Genomic DNA, 26,604 nt, shown 5'->3' with positions numbered 1-26,604 from the left:
CACAGAGCTGCAAGATACAGCAATGGCCTACTGTACTGTACAACTATATACTGTTGGTCACCAAAATGCTGCACTGTAATACTATATATACTGCTCACAAAAATGCAGCACAGATATGGAATGGATACTTGCAGTGACACAGAGCTGCAAGATACAGCAATGACCTACTGTACACAACTATATACTGTTGGGTCACCAAAATGCTGCACTGTAATACTATATTTACTGCTCACAAAAATGCAGCACAGATATGGAATGGATACTTGCAGTGACACAGCTGCAAGATACAGCAATGGCCTACTGTAAACAACTATATACTGTTGGTCACCAAAATGCTGCACTGTAATACTACACTATATATACTGCTCACAAAAATGCAGCACAGATATGGAATGGATACTTGCAGTGACACAGAGCTGCAAGATACAGCAATGGCCTACTGTACTGTACAACTATATACTGTTGGTCACCAAAATGCTGCACTGTAATACTATATATACTGCTCACAAAAATGCTGCACAGATATGGAATGGATACTTGCAGTGACACAGAGCTGCAAGATACAGCAATGGCCTACTGTACTGTACTACTATAATTATATACTTGTGGTCCCCAGTCCCCACAATAAAGCACACTGAGCACAGATATTTGCAGCACACTTAGCACAGATATGGAGCGTTTTCAGGCAGAGAACATAGATATTTTCAGCACAGTGAGCACAGATATTTGCAGCACACTGAGCACAGATATTTGCAGCACACTGAGCAAAGATTACAGAGCTTTTCAGGGAGAGAACGCAGCCACGTCCTCTCCATTCAATCACCAATGCACGAGTGAAAATGGGCGCGACACGCGGCTCTTTATATAGAATACGAATCTCGCGAGAATCCGACAGCGGGTTGATGACGTTCGGGCGCTTTCGGGTTAACCGAGCAAGGCGGGAAGATCCGAGGCTACCTCAGACCAGTGTAAAATGGGTGAAGTTCGGGGGGGGTTCGGATCTCGGAGAACCGAACCCGCTCATCTCTACTTACAAGGCACAGTCTTGCTATTATCCTGCACAGCCGCCAAACTTCAGCGTCATTACATCTGGTCCCAAGTATGTAATTTGCATTTCGGAAGCTGTTGCTCCGAACCCACATCATGCATTCAAAGGAGCTCTCAGTACAACTGAAATAGGTTACCCTTAGGCGGCAAAAACAAAAACAAGCCATCACAGAGATAGCAAGAATCTTAAAAGTGGCTGATTGATACTTCCGTCAGAGCCCAGTGTGCCTGGAAGCCAGTGGGAACTTGGAGACTGGGGGTTTTACCTGCAGGAGGCAGGAAGAACCCAAAAACTCTAAAGTTGATTACACATGGATCGATTAGAGCCATGATGTGGGCATTCCTAATCATTTGGAACAACACATTGGGGGGAATTCAAATGTTTGAAAAGTCGGTTGGGTGTCTGTTTTCTCCTGTCTATTAGATAGGAAAAAACAGACACCCAACTGACTTTTCAAACAATTGAATGTCCCCCATTGTGTACATCGTTCCATGTGTATGCCCGATACCGATGGCGATGCGCGCACCTGTAGGTCGCTAACGACAGCCCCAGATCTGTTGAACATGCAAGTAGATCTGGGGCTGTCCTTTATGATTTTGTGTAATACATGTATATAGTAAAAAAAAAAAAAAAAAAAAGAGTAATTCTTTTCCTAAAGAGACTTTTCTTTATTTTGTACTCTTTTGAGGTATTTGCATAATTTGTCTTTAAGAGCAACTTCATCTTATTCAGGTATTCACCAAGCGCTATGTGTGGCATATATTTATCAATATTTATCAATATAATTATGATAACTGTAACAGGAAAAGGATTTTAATAAATTACTCACCAAGGACATCAGGGTATTTTAAGAGAACTAAGAAAGAATAGGTCAGCGTTGTGCTCGTGGTCTCCACCCCAGCGAAGAAGAGCTGTATTGAGTTTGCCAGTAAATTCTTCATGTAAAACTCACTGTCTGGGTTATTTTTCTCCTGATGAAGTAAAGAGAATGCACTGATAAATATCACTGATCCAATGAAAAGTGTATATTAACTTTTTCAATAAAACTGTGACTTACTGTACATACTGTGGGCCCAGAGTTCAGCACCCTAAAGATGTACAGTAGGAAGTTCTCTAAGCTGGGATCCGGTCTGAAGATCGACAGTGTCTAGGTCGACAATGTTTAGGTCTACCACTATAGGTCGACAGTCACTAGGTCGACAGGGTCAGAACGTCGACATGTTCTAGGTCAAAAGGTCGAAATTAGTTGTTGTTTTTTAAATCTTTTTTTTTTACTTTTTCATACTTAACGATCCACGTGGACTACGATTGGAACGGTTATCTGTGCCGAGCGAAGCGGTGCGGAGTGAGGCACCTTGCCCGAAGCATGGCGAGCGAAGCAAGCCATGCGAGGGGACACGGTGCACTAATTGGGGTTCCTGGTCACTCTGCGAAGAAAACTACACAAAAAAAACATAAAAAACTCATGTCGACCCTTTGACCTGTCGACCTAGAACATGTCGACCTTCTGACCCTGTCGACCTAGTGACTGTCGACCTACAGTGGTCAACCTAAACATTGTCGACCTAGACACTGTCGATCTAATGATCCACACCCACATATATATATATGAGAGAGGATGCATAAAATCACTTTTCAATGTTTTGTAACACAATCCAGGACCGTAAGGCAGCTTAGAGGGATGTGGATCATTAGATCGACATATATATACTGTGTGTATATATATATATATATATATATATATATATATATTTATTTATATTACTTTGATTGTTCTTTTATGGCTTTTTTTAACACTCTGCTTTTTGTATATCAGAAAAGCAATTTTGTGGTGTTGTATTAGTTATTAGTGCCAGAACAGACCAAGCAGTATAGGGCTGTCCCAGCAACATGAATGGAGACATATTTCACTTTAGCAAAATACATCTCTTTCTGTGTCAATAAGTTCACGGCACAGGTGGCAGTGGGCCCTTAATATCTGGGCATACTGGCACTTGTATGCCGGGGCAGGGTGCTGGGACCTGTTAGCAGGGCGGGCTCTAGCATTAGGCAGCTGCCTATGGTGCCGGGATGTGGCGCGGCTCCACTGATTCTACCTATCACAAAATTAAGGATGTCTCTGAAAGAAACATCCTTGTTGTACTTAATGCAAGTGGTGGATGTGGAACTTATAAGTCATACTTTTATCTGAAGGGCTGCAAAGTGTGTATTGGTGGTAGTTGGGGACAATAGGCTAAAGTTTTACTGAGGGTGCCGAGAAACCTTGCACCGGCCTTGACAATTAGCCAACTATAAAAAAAAAATTTTTTTTTTTAACTCATTTATAACTTTACCTCTACACTCAGATTCCAGGTGTGCTGAGACTAAACCCAGGGAGGTTGTATTTGGGGGGAGGGAACTTATTTTTTCTGGGTCCTTTTGGCCCACTACTTCCCTTGGAATTCCAGTCCAGGGATGACCAATTTGGGTCTGATTACCCGTATAGCAGGGAGTCCCCATGTTGTGTGCCGCCTACTATAACATTAGCCCCCCCATCTGGTTCAACATTTCTACACTGTTTTACACTAGTGAATCAGCTTCCACTCCCTAGCAGATTGCCAGTGGGTATGCCATGGGATCTGTTGCGGTATAGGGGTTTTAAAGTCAATTTGAACTGACATCAGATTTCAAATGAGAGTCAAAACCGATGCATAGTAAATACTGTTGTATGACACGACAGTCCACTGTTGATAATTATTGACAAACGATCTTTAGTAAATTTAAGCCTAGGGCAGTGGTTCCCAAACTGTGTGCCTAGGTACCCTGGGGTGCTGAAGGCTCTTGGAAGTATGCCTTGGGTTGGTGTTCCAGGACCCAATCAAATTATTTATGGTCAAATTGATTGGCAAAACCAGGTCTAATGGCTGCCAATCATAAAACATGTGGACAATGAGAAGCACAGCTGTACACCACCACATAACTGACCCTAATGGAGACAGGTAGGCACAATTTACTTAGGACGAAACGCGTAGGATTTTAAAGAAACAAGGTGATTAGGACACCCAGTACACATTGGAGAGTCCCCACCACTGAACTCACATCCTGGGGAGGTTGGTGGCACTCAGGTTTACATCTGTCTTTGTGCAACTTGGTTGTTCCTTGTAATACACCTTGGGGTATATTTACTAAGGTCCCGATTTTGACCGAGATGCCGTTTTTTCATCAAAGTGTCATCTCGGTAATTTACTAAGCAATAATCACGGCAGTGATGAGGGCATTCGTAATTTTTTGGAAGTCCAACAAAAAAAATACGAATGAATACACCATCAGTCAAAACGCGGCTGTTTAAGTATGAATCTCGGTAATTTACTAAGAAGTGCAAAGCAACAAAAAAAACAAACACTGCCGTGAAAAATTACAACTCGTAAAAAAGTGCTAAAAAAAAACAGACCTGCTTTTTTAATCCGTGATTGTATAGGCATGCAGGGATCCATGAGATCCGTGCATGTATATCAGTGGGAAGGGGTGGGAAAGTGGTTATTTTCTTTAAAAAAATTGCGTGGGGTCCCCCCTCCTAAGCATAACCAGCCTCGGGCTCTTTGAGCCGATCCTGGTTGCAGAAATATGGTGAAAAAATTGACAGGGGTTCCCCCATATTTAAGCAACCAGCATCGGGCTCTGCGCCTGGTCCTGGTTCCAAAAATACGGGGGACAAAAAGAGTAGGGGTCCCCCGTATTTTTAAAACCAGCACCGGGCTCCACTAGCTGGACAGATAATGCCACAGCCGGGGGTCACTTTTATATAGTGCCCTGCGGCCGTGGCATCAAAAATCCAACTAGTCACCCCTGGCCGGGGTACCCTGGGGGAGTGGAGACCCCTTCAATCAAGGGGTCCCCCCCCCAGCCACCCAAGGGCCAGGGGTGAAGCCCGAGGCTGTCCCCCCCATCCAATGGGCTGCGGATGGGGGGCTGATAGCCTTTTGTGAAAATGAAAATATATTGTTTTTAGTAGCAGTACTACAAGGCCCAGCAAGCCTCCCCCGCATGCTGGTACTTGGAGAACCACAAGTACCAGCATGCGGCGTAAAAACGGGCCCGCTGGTACCTGTAGTACTACTACTAAAAAAATACCCAAAAAAAGACAAGACACACACACCTTGAAAGTAAAGATTTATTACATACATCCACACAAACATACATACATACTTACCTTATGTTCACACGAGGATCGGTCCTCTTCTCCAGTAGAATCCAAGGGGTACCTGTTGAATAAATTCTACTCACCATCTCCAGGGTCCCAGGCTCCTCGTAGCATCCATTTGTAATCCACGTACTTGATTAAAAAAAAAAAACGGAGAGCCGAGTCACGCACTGAAAGGGGACCCATGTTTTCACATGGGCCCCCTTTCCCCGAATGCCAGAAACCCACTCTGACTGATGTCTAAGTGGGTTTCTTCAGCCAATCAGGGAGCGCCACGTTGTAGCACCCTCCTGATCGGCTGTGTGCTCCTGTACTGTCTGACAGGCGGCACACGGCAGTGTTACAATGTAGCGCCTATGCGCTCCATTGTAACCAATGGTGGGAACTTTGTGGTCAGCGGTGAGGTCACTTTCGGTCAACCGCTGACTACAAAGTTCCCACCATTGGTTACAATGGAGCGCATAGGCGCTACATTGTAACACTGCCGTGTGCCGCCTGTCAGACAGTACAGGAGCACACAGCCGATCAGGAGGGTGCTACAACGTGGCGCTCCCTGATTGGCTGAAGAAACCCACTTAGACATCAGTCAGAGTGGGTTTCTGGCATTCGGGGAAAGGGGGCCCATGTGAAAACATGGGTCCCCTTTCAGTGCGTGGCTCGGCTCTCCGTTTTTTTTTTTAAATCAAGTACGTGGATTACAAATGGATGCTACGAGGAGCCTGGTACCCTGGATCTGGTGAGTAGAATTTATTCAACAGGTACCCCATGGATTCTACTGGAGAAGAGGACCGACCCTCGTGTGAACATAAGGTAAGTATGTATGTATGTTTGTGTGGATGCATGTAATAAAACTTTACTTTCAAGGTGTGTGTGTCTTGTCTTTTTTGGGGTATTTTTTTAGTAGTAGTACTACAGGTACCAGCGGGCCCGTTTTTCCGCCGCATGCTGGTACTTGTGGTTCTCCAAGTACCAGCATGCGGGGGAGGCTTGCTGGGCCTTGTAGTACTGCTACTAAAAACAATATCTTTTCATTTTCACAAAAGGCTATCAGCCCCCCATCCGCAGCCAATTGGATGGGGGGGACAGCCTCGGGCTTCACCCCTGGCCCTTGGGTGGCTGGGGGGGGACCCCTTGATTGAAGGGGTCCCCACTCCCCCAGGGTACCAGGGCCAGGGGTGACTAGTTGGATTTTTGATGCCACGGCCGCAGGGCACTATATAAAAGTGACCCCCGGCTGTGGCATTATCTGTCCAGCTAGTGGAGCCCGGTGCTGGTTTTAGAAATACGGGGGACCCCGTATTTTTGGAACCAGGACCAGGCGCAGAGCCCGATGCTGGTTGCTTAAATATGGGGGAACCCCTGTCATTTTTTACCCCATATTTCTGCAACCAGGGTCGGCTCAAAGAGCCCGAGGCTGGTTATTCTTAGGAGGGGGGATCCCACGCATTTTTTTTCTCCGTTTTACAGTGTTTATTTAAAAAAAAAAAAAAAAATTTACCCCAGCACGGATCACACAGATCCGGCCGAGATTCATTGTGATAAAGTCGGCAGTGTTTTGCTAATCACTGCCGTAAAAAACGGGAAAAAAACACGAATGACATCGACATCGGAACAAATGAAAAATCCGAATACGACAGCTTAGTAAATTAGGCGTAATAAATTCAAAAAGTTGCAGTTTTACACTTTCGATGTCATTCGTGATTGAACTTTGACCTTTTTCCGAAAATTACGAATGTTAGTAAATATACCCCCTTGTATGTAATGTAGAGATTGTCTCACATTATATTTTATGTTTGATGTTACCAATAAACATCGGAATTTTATTAATCCAAGATTCTGTTTTGGGTGTCTACATCTCTTTGGTGAGTGGGTATTTTCTAGGTTTAACACCTGGCTGAGTATTATAGAACATTGGCCCTCATTCCGAGTTGTTCGCTCGCAAGCTGCTTTTAGCAGCTTTACACACGCTAAGCCGCCGCCTACTGGGAGTGAATCTTAGCTTCTTAAAATTGCGAACGAAAGATTCGCAATATTGCGAAAAGACATCTCTGTGCAGTTTCTGAGTAGCTCGAGACTTACTCTGCCAGTGCGATCAGTTCAGTGCTTGTCGTTCCTGGTTTGACGTCACAAACACACCCAGCATTCGTCCAGACACTCCTCCGTTTCTCCAGCCACTCCCGCGTTTTTCCCAGAAACGGTAGCGTTTTTCCCCACACGCCCATAAAACGGCCTGTTTCCGCCCAGAAACACCCACTTCCTGTCAATCACATTACGATCACCAGAACGAAGAAAAAGCCGTGAGTAAAATTCCTAACTGCATAGCAAATTTACTTGGCGCAGTCGCAGTGCGAACATTGCACATGCGCACTAAGCGGAAAATCGCTGCGATGCGAAGAAATTTACAGAGCGAACAACTCGGAATGACCCCCCATTGATTGAAAGGAGATAAGAATACCCACTCCAAGTTGGATTTACAATCAAGTCCAATCAGAAACAACAGTTGAAAATAATCTGGCCTTGAAATCCGTAAATTCATATGGATTTATTTATGGACAATTGGTTTTGATGTTCCAGCGCCCTCTGGGCTTCTTCATTTGTGTATATACTGTATATATATATATATATATATATATATATACACTCGTCCTTATGGCTCAGCACTCCCCTTATGTAGTTAATTGCCTGCGTGCCTTTACCACAATAAGATAGTTGCTAAGTGGAACCCCTCCTGTGAAGGTGGCGGATACACGGCACTGCAGGACTTGTTACAGTACTGTGTTTATTAATATTACACACTACTGTAACAAGTCCTGCAGTGCCGTGCATCCGGGGTTCCACTTAACAACTATATATATATATATATATATATATATATATATATACACACTGCTCAAAAAAATAAAGGGAACACTAAAATAACACATCCTAGATCTGAATGAATGAAATATTCTTATTAAATACTTTGTTCTTTACATAGTTGAATGTGCTGACAACAAAATCACACAAAAATTATCAATGGAAATCAAATTTATTAACCCATGGAGGTCTGGATTTGGAGTCACCCTCAAAATTAAAGTGGAAAAAACACACTACAGGCTGATCCAACTTTGATGTAATCTCCTTAAAACAAGTCAAAATGAGGCTCAGTAGTGTGTGTGGCCTCCACGTGCCTGAATGACCTCCCTACAATGCCTGGGAATGCTCCTGATGAGGTGGCGGATAGTCTCCTGAGGGATCTCCTCCCAGACCTGGACTAAAGCATCCGCCAACTCCTGGACAGTCTGTGGTGCACGTAGCGTTGGTGGATGGAGCGAAACATGATGTCCCAGATGTGCTCAATTGGATTCAGGTCTGGGGAATGGGTGGGCCAGTCCATAGCATCAATGCCTTCGTCTTGCAGGAACTGCTGACACACTCCAGCCACATGAGGTCTAGCATTGTCTTGCATTAGGAGGAACCCAGGGCCAACAGCAACAGCATATGGTCTCACAAGGGGTCTGAGGATCTCATCTCAGTACCTAATGGCAGTCAGGCTACCTCTGGTGAGCACATGGAGGGCTGTGTGGCCCCCCAAAGAAATGCCACCCCACACCATTACTGACCCACTGCCAAACCGGTCATGCTGGAGGATGTTGCAGGTAGCAGAACGTTCTCCTTGGCGTCTCCAGACTCTGTGACGTCTGTCACATGTGCTCAGTGAGAACCTACTTTCACCTGTGAAGATCACAGGGCACCAGTGACGAATTTGCCAATCTTGGTGTTCTCTGGCAAATGCCAGACGTCCTGCACGGTGTTGGGCTGTAAGCACAACCCCCACTTGTGGACGTCGGGCCCTCATACCACCCTCATGGAGTCTGTTTCTGATCGTTTGAGTAGACACATGCACATTTGTGGCTTGCTGGAGGTCATTTTGCAGGGCTCTGGCAGTGCTCCTCCTGTTCCTCCTTGCACAAAGACGGAGGTAGCGGTCCTGCTGCTGGGTTGTTGCCCTCCTACGGCCTCCTCCACGTCTCCTGATGTACTGGCCTGTCTCCTGGTAGCGCCTCCATGCTCTGAACACTACGCTGACAGACACAGCAAACCTTCTTGCCACAGCTCACATTGATGTGCCATCCTGGATGAGCTGCACTACCTGAGCCACTTGTGTGGGATGTAGGGAGGTCATACATGCACATGGAGGCCACCCACACTACTGAGCCTCATTTTGACTTGTTTTAAGGACATTACATCAAAGTTAGAGTACAGTATTGTCACAACAACATAATATAATTTATATTCAAAGTTGTGGGGTGTAGTCCCTTACTTTCCCAATGCTCTGTTGGCTTGGGAAATAAGAGAAGGGCTTGAAAAATATAAAATGTTAACTCTACATTGTGAGAGAGATGGCGCACATGGTATCTAATTAAGTGGTAGCATTCCAGTGGCAAACGCAGGATTTCTAGATGGGGCTTCCAACTGCTTGATTTAAGAGTGCATATGGGCCCTCATTCCAAGTTGATCACTCGCTAGCTACTTTTAGCAGCCATGCAAATGCATAGTCGCCGCCCACAGGGGAGTGTATTTTCACTTTGTAGGAGTGCGAACGCCTGTGCAGCCGCGCTGCAGCAAACACATTTTGTGCAGAACAAGACTAGCCCTGTAGTTACTTATTCTGTGTGATGATTGCTGCGACGAAGGTCCCAGAATTGACGTGAGATACCCGCTCTGCAAACGCCCGGCCACGCCTGCATTTTTCCAAACACTCCCAGAAAACGGTCAGTTGCCACTCATAAACTCCCACTTCCTGTCAATCTCCTTGCGCTCGCCAGTGCAAATGGAATCGTTGCTAGAACCTGTGCAAAACCACAATGCTCTTTGTACCCATATGACTCATGTGCGCATTGCGGCGCATACGCATGTGCAGATTAGCCCCGTTCTGCCATGATCTCTGCGCTGCGAAAATCCATAGCGAGCGATCAACTCGGAAGGGCCCCCACAGTCAGTCCATGAATAGGTCACAATTAGCATGAAGCAGCTATAACACACATCATACAAAGTGCAATGTACTGTATGTCATAATTCCAACATATACAGGGCCAGCGACCACAGTAACTACAAATGGCGGTAAGGACATCCTGCCTGAGCTGAATGCATTATATCAGATCTGGGCACCTATCCAGAGCATTGGAACAGGGCTGGGGGAGAGGCAGAAGAACCTAGAAACTGCCCTGGACATATATGTTTTCATTACAGCATTAATAATTAACCCTATAGATGTTCTATAGCAGAGCACCCCTTACAGTGCATGTTTTACAGATCTCCTAGTTGGTGCACACACGTGTGTATTAATTACTGGCTGACACATTTTGAACGATCCAGTGGTGTTGCTAATTGTTTTATTTGTAATACTGTGAGGAGAACTTTAAGACATGCAGCTCTAGTAAAATTGTATTACAGGTTGAGTATCCTTATCCAAAATGCTTGGGACCAGAAGTATTTTGGATATGGGATTTTTCCGTATTTTGGAATAATTGCATACCATAATGAGATATCATGGTGATGGGACCTAAATCTAAGCACAGAATGCATTTATGTTTCATATACACCTTATACACACAGCCTGAAGGTCATTTTAGCCAATATTTTTAATAACTTTGTGCGTTAAACAAAGTGTGTCTACATTCACAAAATTCAGTTGTTTCATATATACCTTATACACACAGCCTGAAGGTCATTTAAATAATACAATATTTTTAATAACTTTGTGTATTAAACAAAGTTTGTTTACATTGAGCCATCAGAAGACAAAGGTTTCACTATCTCACTCTCACTCAAAAAAGTCCGTATTTCGGAATATACCGTATTTCGGAATATTTGGATATGGGACACTCAACCTGTATATACAATTGCTATAGTGGTCATGGTGTGGGCAACCGGAAACTCTCCTGCATTTGTCTAGGTATTCCCTTCCATCATCATGATACACTACACTCTACTAGCAGGTATCTAATATAGTACTGTGCGGTGTTGATGTGAGGAGTAGGGACGCTGACCTGTGAGGAGGAAGCTGTGACCCGGAACCGGAAGTGGTTGATGGGTCGCACGTATGTGCGAGTGGTGCCAGTGAGGGGGAGCGGGTGCTAGAGGCAGATTGGGTGCCAAGCGGGAGCCAGAGCATGTGCCGGAGAGGGGACAGAGCGGGTGCCAGTAAGAGCGGAGCGTGCAGCAAGAGTAAGATCTGCCGCTGCCGCTCTTTGTGTAAGCTTATGTGAGGGACTGAGACATGCGAGTGTGTGAGGGGCAGAGATATTGGTGCTAATTCAGACCTGATCGCTGCTGTGCGTTTTTGCATAACGGGCGATCAGGTCTGAACTGTGCATGCGCCGCAGTGCGCATGTGCATGCCAGAGAGCCAATGGCAAACTCAGCCCAGCGATCGTCTCTGCCTGATTGACAGGCAGAGGCGGTCGCTGGGTGGGAGGGGGCGGGCAAGCGGCATTCAAACACAGTTTTGGGGGTGCGGTCCCAGCAACGCAGGCATGCCTGGACTGTGCGGAGGCGGGCCGCGGCGGCTGCGTGACGTCATACGTGGCCGCTGCGACCAAGGAAGCAACGAGTAGCTCCTTGCCAGAGCGCAGGAGCTGCGCTGGTAGTGAGCTACTCCACAGGTACCAAAGCATCATCGCCGTGCGATGCTTTTGTAGTGTGCGGGGCAGAGCCAGACATGCGGGACAGACTAGCCCTGTGCTGGGCGTCCCCCGCATGTCTGTGAAACTGATTGTAGATGTGCTAAATTTAGCACATCTACGATCAGGTCTGAATGAGGCCCATTGTGTGTGTGAGTGTGTGAGGGGCTGCGCTTTTGTGTGTGTGTGAGAGTGTGTGAGGGGCTGCATTTTTTTTTTTTTTTTGTAAGTGTGTGAGGGCCAGAGATATTGTGAGTGTGTGAGGGCCAGAGATATTGTGAGTGTGTGAGGGGCTGCGATTTTGTGTGTGTGTGAGGAGCTGCGATTTTGTGTGTGTTTGTGAGTGGGTACTAAGGCCCTCATTCCGAGTTGATTGCTCGCTAGCAGTTTTTAGCAGTCGTGCAAACGCTAAGCTGCCGCCCTCTGGGAGTGTATTTTAGCTTAGCAGAATTGCGAACGAGAGGATCGCAGGATGGCGGCAAAAATTTTTCATGCAGTTTCTGAGTAGCTGCAGACCTACTCCTAGCTTGCGATCACTTCAGTCTGTTTAGTTCCTGTTTTGACATCACAAACACGCCCTGCGTTCGGCCAGCCACTCCCCCGTTTCCCCAGGCATGCCTGCATTTTTATCTGACACGCCTGCGTTTTTCAGCACACTCCCAGAAAACGGTCAGTTACCTCCCAGAAACGCCCCTTTCATGTCAATCACTCACCGATCAGCAGTGCGACTGAAAAGCGTCGCTAGACCTTGTGTGAAACTGCATCGGCTTTTGTGAAAGTACTTCGTGCGTGCGCAGTGCGCACCATACGCATGCGCAGAAGTGCCAATTTTTTGCCTGATCGCCGCGCTGCGAACAACGGCAGCTAGTGATCAACTCGGAATGACCCCCTAAGTGCTGCCCGGTGACGCTGCTGCAACCGAGCCGCAAATTGCTGCCCCCACAGACTGTGTGAGGGGGTCAGAGCCTACTGCTGCTGCCAGAAGGAACTGCACAAGGGGGCCAGAGATTGCTGCTGCAGCTATCAGAGGAGCGTGTTGGAGGGGGCCGGAGACTGCTGCCGTTGCTGCTACTTGAGGAGCTTGCTGCAGAGAGCCGGGGACTGCTGCTGCGTAAAAGAAAAAGATCAGGGGGTGCACAAGGATAGATAAGTATAAGCTTGACTACATTACTGTATAAGTGACTGTTTTCTTTTTCTGTCCTTCTGTATCCCTTGTCCTTGATTACATTGTTTTATCAATTACTGTTCTGTTGTTTTATATTGTTTCTCTTCACAACTAGGCTATAGTACTGTATTATACTGCATAGAATGATTTTTTTTTTATCGTAAGGTAATAGGGAGTTAGACTTTACAAACAAAATGGGTGGGGCCATGATTGAGAATCTCAGTCAGTGCATGTCGTGCATGATGTATGTGCACCTGGAGCAACCGTCCCAGTGTGAATACATCTGCGCGAGGTGTGTGCGAATGGCTGCCCTGGAAGCCCAGGTAACTGATCTACAGCAGACCGTTACGCTACTGAGGGACATTCACAATCTCGAGCAGTGCTCAGATAAAATGGTGGAGGAGTTGCAGGTGGGGGACAGCGGTAGACGAGGACAACCAGGTAGCCAGCTGGATCACAGTTAGAATGAAGAAAAAGAGGGGGAGGTACGACATCTCTGAACTACCAAACCCCAATAAATTTGCCTGATTGGACGAAGATTCGGCAGATGGTAGTGAGGAAATGACGGAGCTGGAGGAGACTGTTCCCTCTAGCAACCGGAGGAATGGTCCCTACGGCACAGATGGGACAAAAGAAAGCGAGGCACCTAGTCAGACTGTGGTGGTAGGGGATTATATCATCAGGAAGACAGATAGGGCAATCTGCTACCGGGACCGTGATCACCGTACAGTCTGTTGTCTCCCGGGTGCTCGGGTACGGCACATCGCAGACCGGGTAGAAAGATTGTTGGGAGGGGCTGGGAACGACCCGGCGGTCTTGGTGCACGTTGGCACTAATGACAAAGTTAGTGGTAGGTGGGATGTCCTTAAGAAAGATTATAGGGACTTAGGCCAGAAACTAAAGGCAAGGACATCTAAGGTAATATTCTCCAAAATATTACCCATGCCACCCGCTAGCCCAGGGAGGCAGAGGGAGATTAGGGAGGTAAATGTTTGTGTTCCTGGAACACTGGTCGGACTTCTCAGTCAGGCGCCATCTTTTTTGTCACGATGGATTGCACCTGAATGAGGAGGGGGCAGCAGTGCTGGAGGGGAAGGGTAGTTAGAAGGTTGGAGGAGCTTTTAAACTAGGTGCCTGGGGGGAGGGTTTAGCTAGAAACTATGGGTCATGCAGTGAGAATAGTGAGGATGGAGGACGTGAACGAAATGGGGGTGAAGAAGGAGGGAGGGAAAGACCAGCCAGTAAGGGTATTAACATGGGTACTAACAAGGGTGCTACCAAAGGTATTGCCAAAACTAACGACGAATATGGGTCATCATTACTGCATATAGAAAATTATGTCCCTAGCACAAGGGGAAATACTTATCTTAATTGTATGTATGTAAATGCTAGAAGCCTTACAGGTAAAAAGGGGGAACTAGAAGTCCTTGCAGCAAGCAAACAGTATGATATTATAGGCATTACTGAAACTTTGTGGGACGAATCTCATGATTGGACAGTCAATCTAGAGGGTTATACGCTGTTCAGGAGAGATTGATTAAATAAACGGGATGGAGTGGTATGTCTTCACGTTAAGCCGTTTCACAAGGGGACTGTAAATAGTATTGAGACATTATGGGTAGAAATTGCATGTGGGGGAAGGGGAACAAAAAAGATAGTATTACGCCTATGCTACAAGCCACCTGGTATGAATGTGTCTGATGAGGAAATGTTACTGAAGCAAATTGAAAAAGCAGCAGGAGTAGGAGACATAATAGTGATGGGAGATTTTAACTATCCAGAGATAAACTGGACAAATTATTCATGTGATACTGCTAGGGGTAATATGTTTTTAAACACACTAAATGATAACTACTTACTGCAACTAATCGAGGAACCAACTAAGGAGGTAATTCAGACCTGATCGCTAGGGTGCAATTTTTGCATCCCTGCAATCAGGTAGTCGCCGCCTACAGGTGGTGGGGGAATTCACTGTGCAGGTTGTGATCGCATGTGCAGGAGAGCTGCACAAACAGGAGTTTGTGCAGTCTCTGCACAGCCCAGGACTTACTCTTCCAGTGCGATGATCGAGGCTGGAGCTGATGTCAGAAACACTCCCTCCAAATGCCTGGTCCCTCCTGTATTTTTCTGGACACTCCTTTAAAATGGTCAGTTGCCACCCACAAACAACCTCTTCCTGTCAGTCACCTTGCAAATGCCCATGCAATCGTCTTTTTTGCACCATAACGTTGCTGCCCGGCGCACCCTGACGCTGCAGCCCATTGCGCCTGCGCATTGTGGTGCATATGCATGTGCAGTTCAGGCCTGATCGCCCGCTGTGTGAAAATGCACAGCAGCGATCAGGACTGAATCGGCCCCTAGGTACAATGCAATCTTAGACCTGGTATTAACTAACAATGGGGAATTGATAGCAAATATTGTAGTAGGGGAGCCCATGGGAAACAGCGACCACAATATAGTCACATTAAATATCAGTTTTCATAAACATTCCTATATTGGCTGAACTAGGACTCTAAACTTTAGCAAAGCCAACTTTGACATGATGAAGGAAGCTTTAAGGGACATTTAATGGGAAATTTTGTTTCAAAGGAAAAATACTATGGAGAAATGGGAGGTATTAAAATCACAGCTCATTAATGATACTCATACATTTCTTCTCATGGGCAGCAAACAGAGGACTAAAAATTCCAACCCAACATGGCTTAACAAGAAGATTAAGGAACTAATGGGCAAAAAAAGGCGAGCATTCAAAAAATACAAATCAGATGGGAATGCAAAGTCATTCCAGCACAATAAGGATTGTAACAAAATATGCAAAAAATTAAATAAGAGCGGCTAAAGTAGAAACTGAAAAGCTAGTAGCAAAGGAAAGCAAATCAAACCCCTACATTTTTTTTAATATATCAACAGCAAAAGATTAAAAAAAAGAGTATAGGCCCTCTAAAGGACAAGCTGGGATCCTTAATCAAAAACAATAATGACATTGCGCACAAATTAAATGATCATCGGTATTCACAAGAGAGAACCAGATGCAGGGATTAACACACAATCGCAACTAAGATAATGTCTCACTATTAAGTGGGGAGGTAGTTTGTGACAGATCAAAATAAATTAACATTAATAAATCACCTGGTCCCAACGGAATTCACCCAATGAGCTTCACTCCAAACTAGCAAGACTGCTATTTTTGATCTTCAATGACTCAGGCATGGTTCCGTATAGCGGAAGTAGTGCCAATATAGAAAAATATAAAAGGGAAGTAAAGCTGAACCGGGTAATTATAGACCAGTTAGTCTTACATCTATAGTGGGGAAAGTACTGGAAGGTATTCTAAGGTGCACTACACAGAAGTTCATTGAAGCCAATAAGGTTATAAATAGAAACCAACATGGATTTGTGAAGAATAGATCATGTCAAACAAACTTACTAGGCTTTTATAAAACAGTTAGTTTGAACCTTAATTAGGGTAAGGAGGTCAATATAATCTTTTTAGACTTTGCTAAAGCTTTTGACACAGTACCGCACATGAGACTTATCTATGAGTTACAAGAACTATGGCTGGGGAGCACAATATGCACTTGGGTCAGAAATTGGTTAGATAACAGGGAGCAGCACATTGTGTTAAATGGAACTTTTTCAAATTGGACTGAACTACTAAGTGGTGTGCCACAAGGATGTACTTGGACCACTATTGTTCAACATTTTTATTAACGATCTAGCAGTAGATCTGGAGAGCATGGTGTCAATTTTTGTAGACCATACCAAATTGTGTAAGGTTATAAATACCGAGGGAGATGCTGAGTCTCTTCAGAACGACTCAGTCAAACTGGAAGCATGGGCAGCAAAATGGAGAATGAGCTTCAATACAGACAAGTGTAAGGTAATGCACTTTGGTAGCAAGAACAAAAATAACACCTACATACTAAATGGGGTAAAATTAGGTGATTCTGTACTGGAAAAATACTTAGGTATTTACATAGATTGCCAACTAGGCAGCAGTACCCAAAGTAGGATTGCAGCAAAGAAGGCTAACAAGGCATTACCATATATAAAGTGGGGAATTGATGCAAGGGATGAGAGTGTTATACTCCCATTATATAAATCCCTAGTGAAGCCACATCTTGAATACTGTGCACAATTTTGGGCACCTTACTACAAAAAGGATATCCTGGAACTAGAAAAAGGTCAGAGGAGGGCGACCAAACTAATTAAGGGGATGGAGAAGCTGGAATACGAGGAAAGGCTTGTAAGGCTTGGCATGTTTACACTGGCAAAGAAGAGACTAAGAGGGAACGTGATCAACATTTACAAATATATAAGGGGACTCCTGCAACTTTTACATGCATATATGAAATCTCTTCGGTAAACTGCAACTATACTTTTAATTATCTATTAATAGTAGCGGTGTACTGGTCTGTTGATGTTCACACCTAGGACAAACCTTTTGTTGTGGGTGGAGTTTCAGAGGGTGGGTGCTGCTAGCAATCAAGTCTGTATCCATGTGTGCATTTCTATTTAATCAGTACATATTAGGCTGCAAAGCTTCTTAGCTGTGAAGTATGTTAGTGTAACGTATGAGGATAATAATAATAATAATAATAATAATAATAATAATAATATGAACATCGGAGATATACGGAGATAAACAGGAGAGAAACAGAAGGACAGCAGACTATCTTCCCCACCTCCACTAAAGAACTGCAATCAACATACTACAGTGAGTTACAGTACCTAATCCACTACTACCACTGCCTGAAGCCTGCACAGACTGGACACTGAACTCCCTGTCTGATTAACTAACAGCCCTACTGCTCTCACACATTGCTTTCTGCTCCTCAATTATACTATCTACATCCACTGTGTAACAATCTCAACCTTTCCGTTCCTTCCATTATTTCCCAAAAATTCCTGTTTGCACTGTATTTGCATTTACTACACCTCCCTTCTCATTGTTTATTCTATACATCCACTCCATTCTTTATTATTCCTCTGAACAACACTACTGTACTGGAATTATGGCTCCTCAATCCTGTCCCATACCAATCCTCACTGCTAGGTCACATAGACATCCCCAATTTCCAGACCACCCACACGCATTCAGAGCCCAACCAACCTGATCCCCATCTCCCCTGTCCCCTCCCTTCCTTTCTCCTGTGCCCTCTGGAATGCTAGATCAATCTGCAACAAGCTACCAACTATCCACGACTTCTTCATCTACCACACTTTTAACCTTCTCGCTATCACTAAAACCTGGCTCTCCTCCTCTGACACCACCTCCCCCGCTCTCCTCTCCTACGGAGGCATCTCCTTGACACACTCGGTCAGACCTGATGACCGCCGGGGTGGAGGCGTGGGCAATTTTCTCTCCCCAAATTGCACCTTTCGTGTCATCCCCCCTGAGCCCTCACTCACATTCTCCACCTTTGAGGTCCACACTATCCGCCTCTTCTTCACCTCCTTGTGGCAGTGATCTACCGCCCCCCTTACTGCTGTTCACATTTCTTTGACAGCTTTGCTGCCTGGTTTCCCCACTTTCTCTCCTCCGACCTCCCCTCTATCATCCATGGTGACTTTAACATCCCTATTGACATTACTAATGCTGCTTCCACTAATCTTCTTACCCTTTCCACCTCTTTTGGACTTTCTCAATGGACCTCCACCCCTACTCACAATCTCGGTCACTCCCTCGACCTTGTCTTCGAACACTGAAGTGATCTCTCTGACTTCTCAAACTCCTCCTTCCCTCTCTCTGACTTCCATCTGCAGTCTTTCACCCACTCATCTTCCCTTCTCCTCTCCATGCCCAGACCCACCATCACCAGACGCAATCTTGGGTCTCTTGACCCTGCTATCCTTTCCTCCCTCGATACTTTCCTCTCTCCTCTTTCCACTATGACTTGTCCCAACCAGGCAACCTCCTTTTATAAGTCTTCCCTAACCATTGCTCTCGACTCTGTGGCCCCCCTCTCCTCTGTCCCCCTCCGCCGCTCCAAACCCCAACCCTGGCACACCAAACTAACATGATTCGTACAAAAATGTTCATGCTCTGCTGAATGCTCCTGGAGGAAGTCTCACTCTCTGGCGGACTTCCTCCATTTCAAGTTTATTCTCTCCTCCTACAGCTCTGCTCTTTCCCTCACCAAGCAATCCAGTACTCATCTCTTCTCAGTCCTCCAGTCCACACCATCTCTTTGACATTTTCAACACGCTCCTTCAACCCCTTCCTCCTCCCCTCCCATCCTCCTTCACTGCCACTGACTTTGCCTCCTTCTTAATCTCCAAAATTGAGGACACCCGACACTATATCTCCTCCCGTCACCGCTCTGCTGCCCCCTGCCCCCATCATCCTTCCCCTCCATCTATCCCACCCTGTCCTCCTTCCGTCCTACTACAGACAAGGAAGTCCTCCCCCTCATCTTATCCTCCCCACCCCCTCAACCTGCCCCCTGGACCCCCTCCCCTCCCGTCTTCTCCACTCCCTCTCCCCCACTGCCTGCTCCCACCTTGCTCACCTCTTTAACCTATCACTCTCTACCGGCATCTTTCCCTCATCATTCAAACATGCCCTGGTCTCACCTATTCTAAAAAAAAACAACCTTGACCCTTTATCACCCACTAGCTACTGCCCCATCTCTCTTCTCCCATTCGCCTCCAAACTACTTGAACGACTGGGATGGCCTACATCACAAAACATATCCAGAAAGACTAAGAAATCTCAATATGTATAGTTTGGAACAGAGAAGGGAAAGGAGGGACATGATAGAAACTTTCAAATATATCAAGGGTTTTAACAAAGTCCAGGAGGGAAACATTCTCCAAATGGAGAAGCAATAGGACACGAGGACATGCGCTGAGACTGAAGGGGGGAGGTTCAGGGGAAATTTGAGGAAAAATTACTTCACAGAAAGGGTAGTGGACAAGTGGAATAGCCTCCCATCAGAGGTGGTAGAGGTTAAGACAGTAGAACACTTTAAACATGCATGGGATAGACATAAGGATATCTTTACAAAGAAATAAGGATCAAATAAGGTTAGAGATAAAAATAATGTAATAAAAAAAGGCAGACTAGATGGGCCAAGTGGTTCTTATTTGCCATCAAATTCTATGTTTCTATGACTGGTCTACAGCCGTCTCACAAGCTACCTCTCGGACAACTCCATCCTTGATCCACTACAATCTGGCTTTCGCTCACTCTACTCCACTGAGACTGCCGTGGTGAAAGTCACCAATGACCTGCTTTTGGCCAAATCCAGGGGCCACTTCTCTCTGCTCATCCTTCTGGACCTCTCTGCTGCCTTTGACACCGTGGATCATCCTCTCCTCCTCTGCACACTCGTTGGCCTCTCTAGCACTGTCTTTGACTGGTTTACCTCTTACCTCACTAACCACTCCTTCTCTGTGTCTGTCTCTGGCACCACCTCACACCCTTTCATCCTTCCTGTTGGTGTCCCTCAGTCTTCTGTCCTAGGCCCCCTTCTGTTTTCCCTGTACACCTCTTCCCTGGGTGCGCTCATTAACTCCTATGTCCTTCAATACCACCTCTATGTTGATGACACACAACTCTACCTCTCCTCTCCTGATATGTCCCCCTCTGTCCTCTCTCAGGTTTCCAGCTGCCTCTCCACCATCTCCTCCTGGATGTCTGAGTACTCTCTGAAGCTCAACATGGAAAAAACTGAACTCATTATCTTTCCCCCAGCCAGAGTAACACCCCTACCAATATCTCTATCACTGTTGACAACACCATCATCTCCCCCGTTCCCCAACTCTGCTGCTTGAGCATCACTCTTGACTCCTCCCTCTCCTTTGCACCACTCGTCCAAGCTCTAGCACAATCCTGTCGGTTCCAGCTACTCAACATTGCTCGCATCAGGCCATTTATCTCCCTGAGTGCAACTAAATTTATCATCCACTCACTGGTCATCTCACGACTCGACTACTGCAATAATCTCCTCACTGGCCTCCCTTACTCCCATCTTGCTCCCCTTCAATCTGTCCTCAACTCCGCAGCTAGGCTCATCTTCCTCTCCCGCCACTCCACATCTGCCACTCCCCTTCGACAAAATCTGCACTGGCTCCCATTCCCCTACAGAATCCTCTTCAAACTCCTCACCCTCACATACAAGGCCATCTCTAATTCCACTGCTCCCTACATCTCCAACCTCCTCTCCCTTCATACTCCCTCCCATCCCCTATGGTTGGCCAATGTCCATCACCTCTCCTCTAAACTGGTTACTGCTTCCCATGCTCAAGTTCAAGATTTTGCCTGTGCTGCACCACTTCAGTGGAATGCGCTCCCCCGCTCCATTAGACTCTCCCCGACCTTGCAAAGCTTCAAACGGGCACTGAACACCCACCTATTCATCAAGCATACCCTTCCGATGCATAACCTAGTCTGGTGGCTGCTCCTTTATCCCCCTTCCTCATGCCTTGAACATCTCTGCTTTGCTTACATACTGCCATCAGGCTACCTCCCGCTTGCTTGCACCTCATATCATCTGTCTGTTGCCCCTTCCCACTAGATTGTTAGCTCTTCAGAGCAGGGCCCTCTTTCCTCTTGTTGTCAAAGCGCTCTTCTCGACACATTTCACTCACAGCTCTCTCCTACTCAACGACCATCTTTACCTGCTATTTCTCTTGCTGGTAAAGGCTCATCTCTATCTATGGCCGCCAGCCCCAAAGTAGTACCATGATTACTTCCACACTACTTACATCTTAGCTGTATTATGTTTTGAGAATTGTGGTCCTCTTTGACACCTGTATTTTTGTTATTTAATTAATGCCAATTTTCCCACCATAGACTATAATGGTGGACCACAATCCTCCATTATAGCCAGAGTGCTCCACCTGATTGACAGGCCAGGAGCACACAGCCAATCAAGAGAGCACTATGACGTGGTGCTCCCGGATAGGCTGCTGGGTCCTCTAGTGACAGCAGTCATGGGGGGTCCCAGCATTCGGGGGAAACAGATCCCCTTTAGTGGCGTGGTTCAGAATTTTCATTTTTTTTTAACCCATGGATGCCTACAGGGAAAGAAGAGGACCGATCTACACAGGATTGTTTGTGAGTATATATATATATATATATATATATATATATATATTTATATATAAATAGGTAGTATTGGTTACAGCAAATAGGTTAAACAAGCATAGTGGTCACACCGATGTTTCAACGCCCTAGCGGCATTTTCCTCAAGGTGCTATGCTGCAAGTTTTTCTTTTTTTTTTGTTTGGTGTGTGTTTTTTCACTTGCAGCATAGCAGCTTGAGGAAAACGCCGCTAGGGTGTTGAAACGTCGGCGTGACCACTATGCTTGTTTAAACCTTTTGCTGTGACCAATACACGTTTGTTTACTTTTTCAAAAACCCGGAGTGCCGCCTGGTTCTTTTTGCTACAAGGACAGGAGATGTAATCCTAACCATAGAACCATACTACCTATATATCTATGAAGGAGGGCACCCAGGTGGTGTAGACATGAATGGCGGCGTGGGATGTAGGTAAGTATGTCTGAGTATGTTAGTGTGTTTTATTAAAACTTTACTTTCACAGTGTGTTGTGTATTTTGGGGGTATTTCTTTTGTTGTAGAGCTACAGGTACTAGTGGGCCAGTTAATTCCCCACATGCTGGTACTTGTGATTCTCCAAGTACCAGCATGTGGGGAGGCTTGCTGGGACTTGTAGTTCCACAGAAAAAGCCAATATTCTTTTTTTTACTCTTTTATTGGCCCTCCATCCACCACCCATGGATGGGGGGTACAGCCTTGAGCTTCACCCCTGGACCTTGGGTGCCTGGAGGAGGGGACCCCTTTATTTTAGGGGTCTCCAGGCCCCCAGGGAACCATGGCCAGGGGTGACTAGTTGGAGGGGTAATGCCATGGCCGCAGGGACCAATATAAATGTGTTCCCCTGCTGTGGCATTATGTCCCTGGCTAGTGGAGCCTGGTGCTGGTTTTAAAAATACGGGGGACCCCTACTTCTTTTGTCCCCCATATTTTTGGAACCAGGACCAGACCATGAGCCCAGTGCTGGTTGTATAAATACTGTGGAACCCTACGGATTTTTTCCTGATATTTTAAATAACCAGGACCGGCTCAAAGAGCCCAAGGCTGGCTATGCTTAGGAGGGGGGACCTAATACAATTTTTCTCACTGATCCATGCATGACTATCAAAACACGCCAGCCAATAGCAGTTCTATTTGAAAATTCCATGCTTTCCCGGCAGTGTTTGGCTATTGTCAGCAGTGATTGAGAATACAAATGTTGTATAAAATAACAGCGCGTTTGACAGATGGTCTATTGATTTGTATTTGTGTGGTTGGCAGTGTATCTCAATACGAATAGCCCCAACACTGCCGAGATTTGTGTTTAGTAAATTCCTGAGATGCCACTTAGAAGAAAAAAAAATCAAACTCGAATGGAATCGAGACCTTAGTAAGTGTCCACCCATGTGTGTTGTTTGGTATTGAGTATGTTACAATATATATATATATATATATATGGTATGTGTGTTGTAGTTTATTTGTAAATATCATTGATTAAAAAGATGATTTTTTTTAAAGTTTCACTAGAGAGAGCAAGAGAATTAAGGAATTAGGGATATTGGGAAATACCCAAACATCAGAGGAACTGAGGTCTGACCCACAAGTGACGGTCACCACTGTGCCGCCAGGGAGGATATGTCAACATTCTAACATGTCAACATTTCTTCACTGTCTACATGATGTATGTTAACATGGTCAATGTTGACATGACCATGCTGATAATTTCATGTCAACATGATGAATCCCAATATTGGGCCTAATTCTGGTTGGATCGCAGTGTGCGATCCAACCGGAATTTTTGAGAAAAAGTTGCGGGCGCATGTGCAGCTCCCATCCTGCGCATGCGCCCACATTTTCAGCCGGGGGCCACAGAAAATATGATCGCCTTTGCCTGTCAATCAGGCAGAGGCGGTCGCGGGGCAGGGGTGGGGCGGGCAACGCTCCAAGGAGGAGACAGAGCATTGCGGGGTGGAGCCGGATGAACGGGGGGCAGTGCGGCGTGAATGGGGGCTGACCACAGCGGCTTTCTGATATCACACGCAGCGTCTGCGATTGGGAAGATGGCGGTGGGTCTCCTGCGGGGATCAGCTAGGCTGCGCCGGCAGGTGGCTTCCTCTATTTCTGCTAACGATCAGAAATTGCAATGTGATCGTAATTTCTGCTTGTTGAAGTGGGGGGAGGCTCCGGTCAGCATGCTGGGCGGCCTTACCCAGTGATGGGCGGTCCCCAGCATGTGCTCCAAAGAATAGCAAATTCTGCTAATTTGCAGAATTTGCTATCCTTACTGAATTATGCCCAGTCTGACTGCCACAGATCATAACCAATCTGTAAATTAGTTTAATATTTTTTTCTTTACTTCCAAAAGTGGATTAATATTTTTTTCTTTACTTCCAACAGTATAATTGTTCATAGGACTACATACAGTGATATTTTTTTTTTAGAAATTCCCTCTATTAATCTATTTAACAGCTACCCATTATTCTTCCTACTACATTTATGTCACATAAATGGCCGGATGTATCGAAGTCCAAATTGGCCGGAGGTGCGGGTTCCCGGTCGAACCGTTTTATTTTTTTTTAAACAGCAATCCTGTATAACGCCTTGCAAAAGATTGCTGCAGCAAAAAAAATGTCTGGCTTTGGCAGGGAACACTCACCTATGGCCAATTCGGACTTCATTACATCAGACCCAATGTCTTTATAAATCAGTTCCATTTACTGTTACGTTTTCTTCATATAATTACCCCATAAAATCTATACTGAAGTTTTGCTCCAAGACACATTTTTACCTTTTCGATTTGAATGAGGAAAACGTCAACATAATCCCTTGGGTTATTAGGATCCAAAGTCTTCTGATTAATTTTTATTCTAGTTTCCACAAACTGGCTGAGCTTCTTCAGTAGTTTAAATATTTTGTGGTGAGGTCCAGGAATAAATCTCATCAGGCCAGGAAACATATCATACATCTGAAGATGGAACGGAATGGAATCACATACAAATATTGTTAGACAGAGGAAAAAACTACTACTGCATTCCATCCCGCCCTATCTGTCTAATAAGAATATTGAACAATCTAACCTAGTTTGGACTCACAGATGGACAAATATAATACTTTTTGTGAAATAAATTATCCTAGATAAAATATATTAAAATGTTCATGCAGTAATATGCATTTGTGGAGAATTGCTTAGTAACAATGTGACTGATCTGCATTTGTAGTCAAACCCAATGGTTTACATACATATACAATGTTTGAAGGTCTGAGCATGCGCAGAATGGTTCCTGCGTAATCCCTTGCAGCTCTCCCCTACCTCGTTAGCTGCATCATTTGGGGGGGTGGAGCTGGGGTGGCGTGCAGTACCATTCTACAAATCGGGGGTATGCTACCCCATTGTGTAGGGAAGCTGAGCCAAGGGTATGTGTTGTTGGCTGCAGATTTTCTGAACCCAGCTGAGGAGTAAGTTTCAGGTTTAGCAGACTGGCTGTGAGCTGCGACTTGTGATGGTCAAGTTTGCCGTAACTAGGCTGTGCGAGATCAGAGCAGCAGTAGTGGATTTCCCACCTGGCACGTGAGGCACATGCCTAGGGGCAGCACTTGCTGATAATGGCCAGATGACTCTCTTTTTTTCGTCATTACAACTATATATATATATATATATATATATATAAAATTTTATTTAGCAACTGATGGAGGTAAGACAATGGGCAGCAAATTGTGGTCCAGGAGATGGTAGTAGGGTGAGGCTGGGGCTGCTTCGTTGGTCTCGAGGTATCCAGACTGGCACTCGAAATGAAGGGGGCAATGACGTGATGAACGAGGGGAAGGGGGGAAAGGGGGTGTCCAATAATGTGCCTAGGGGCATCCTGACCCCTAAATTCGACCCTGTAGAGCAGACATTCAGAGCGTAAATCTGAAATGGGGATGCAGAAAATGACTTCCCAGAGAATATGTTGCTGTATTAAGTATTGAATATAATGACTTTTTGGTTAAACCGTGACATATGTTGAAGTCCTAACACCTTGGCACCTGTGCCCATCATGCACTGCCACAGCGGGAATCCTCTTTACCACTGTGGTATTGTCAACAATTCCCTGTCAGACATCAGTACTCAGTACCCCACATTCATCACCATATCAGCAGTGTCTTACTGTACTCTCTCCTGCAGAGGTGCAGAGAGTCACATTGAGACATGCACTAGAGCCACAAAGTTCTTAGCAACTGCATACACTTACTGTACGCACCATTGATGCAGAAATGCGCTTGAGCAGTCGATCCATAAGTGCCCAGTTGTGTGAACATTGGTATTGCATTCAAATTGGAATCAGGCATTCATTAGCCCTACAGAGATCCGGTGCCCATAGATTACATTTTGTGTGTTTCTGTCCATAACCTGAACGGATTTTGGGCCTAATTCAGCATGGATTGCTGAAGTGCAGAAATCACTATTCAGTGATTTCCGCACTTCTGCGCATGCTGCTGCGCAAATGTGCGAGGACTTAAACT

The 26,604-nt window shown here is 45.5% G+C and overlaps 1 protein-coding gene across 1 annotated transcript in view; it reads right to left on the bottom strand.

Annotated features, from left to right (window-relative positions):
* The window catches only part of LOC134949290 (cytochrome P450 2A4-like), a 132,326-nt gene that overhangs the window by 38,585 nt on the left and 67,137 nt on the right, over nucleotides 1-26,604 (bottom strand). Inside the window, exons 5-6 of the mRNA XM_063937787.1 lie at nucleotides 24,890-25,066; nucleotides 1,878-2,019 (exon numbers count right to left, since the gene is read on the bottom strand). Coding sequence (XP_063793857.1) covers nucleotides 1,878-2,019; nucleotides 24,890-25,066 — 319 coding nt within the window. The remainder of the gene's footprint in view (nucleotides 1-1,877; nucleotides 2,020-24,889; nucleotides 25,067-26,604) is intronic.

This window comes from Pseudophryne corroboree, chromosome 8, assembly GCF_028390025.1.
Source record: "Pseudophryne corroboree isolate aPseCor3 chromosome 8, aPseCor3.hap2, whole genome shotgun sequence".
NCBI lineage: Eukaryota > Metazoa > Chordata > Amphibia > Anura > Myobatrachidae > Pseudophryne > Pseudophryne corroboree.
Note: the sequence above shows the minus strand (reverse complement) of the source record. Positions and strands in the feature narration are given on the sequence as shown.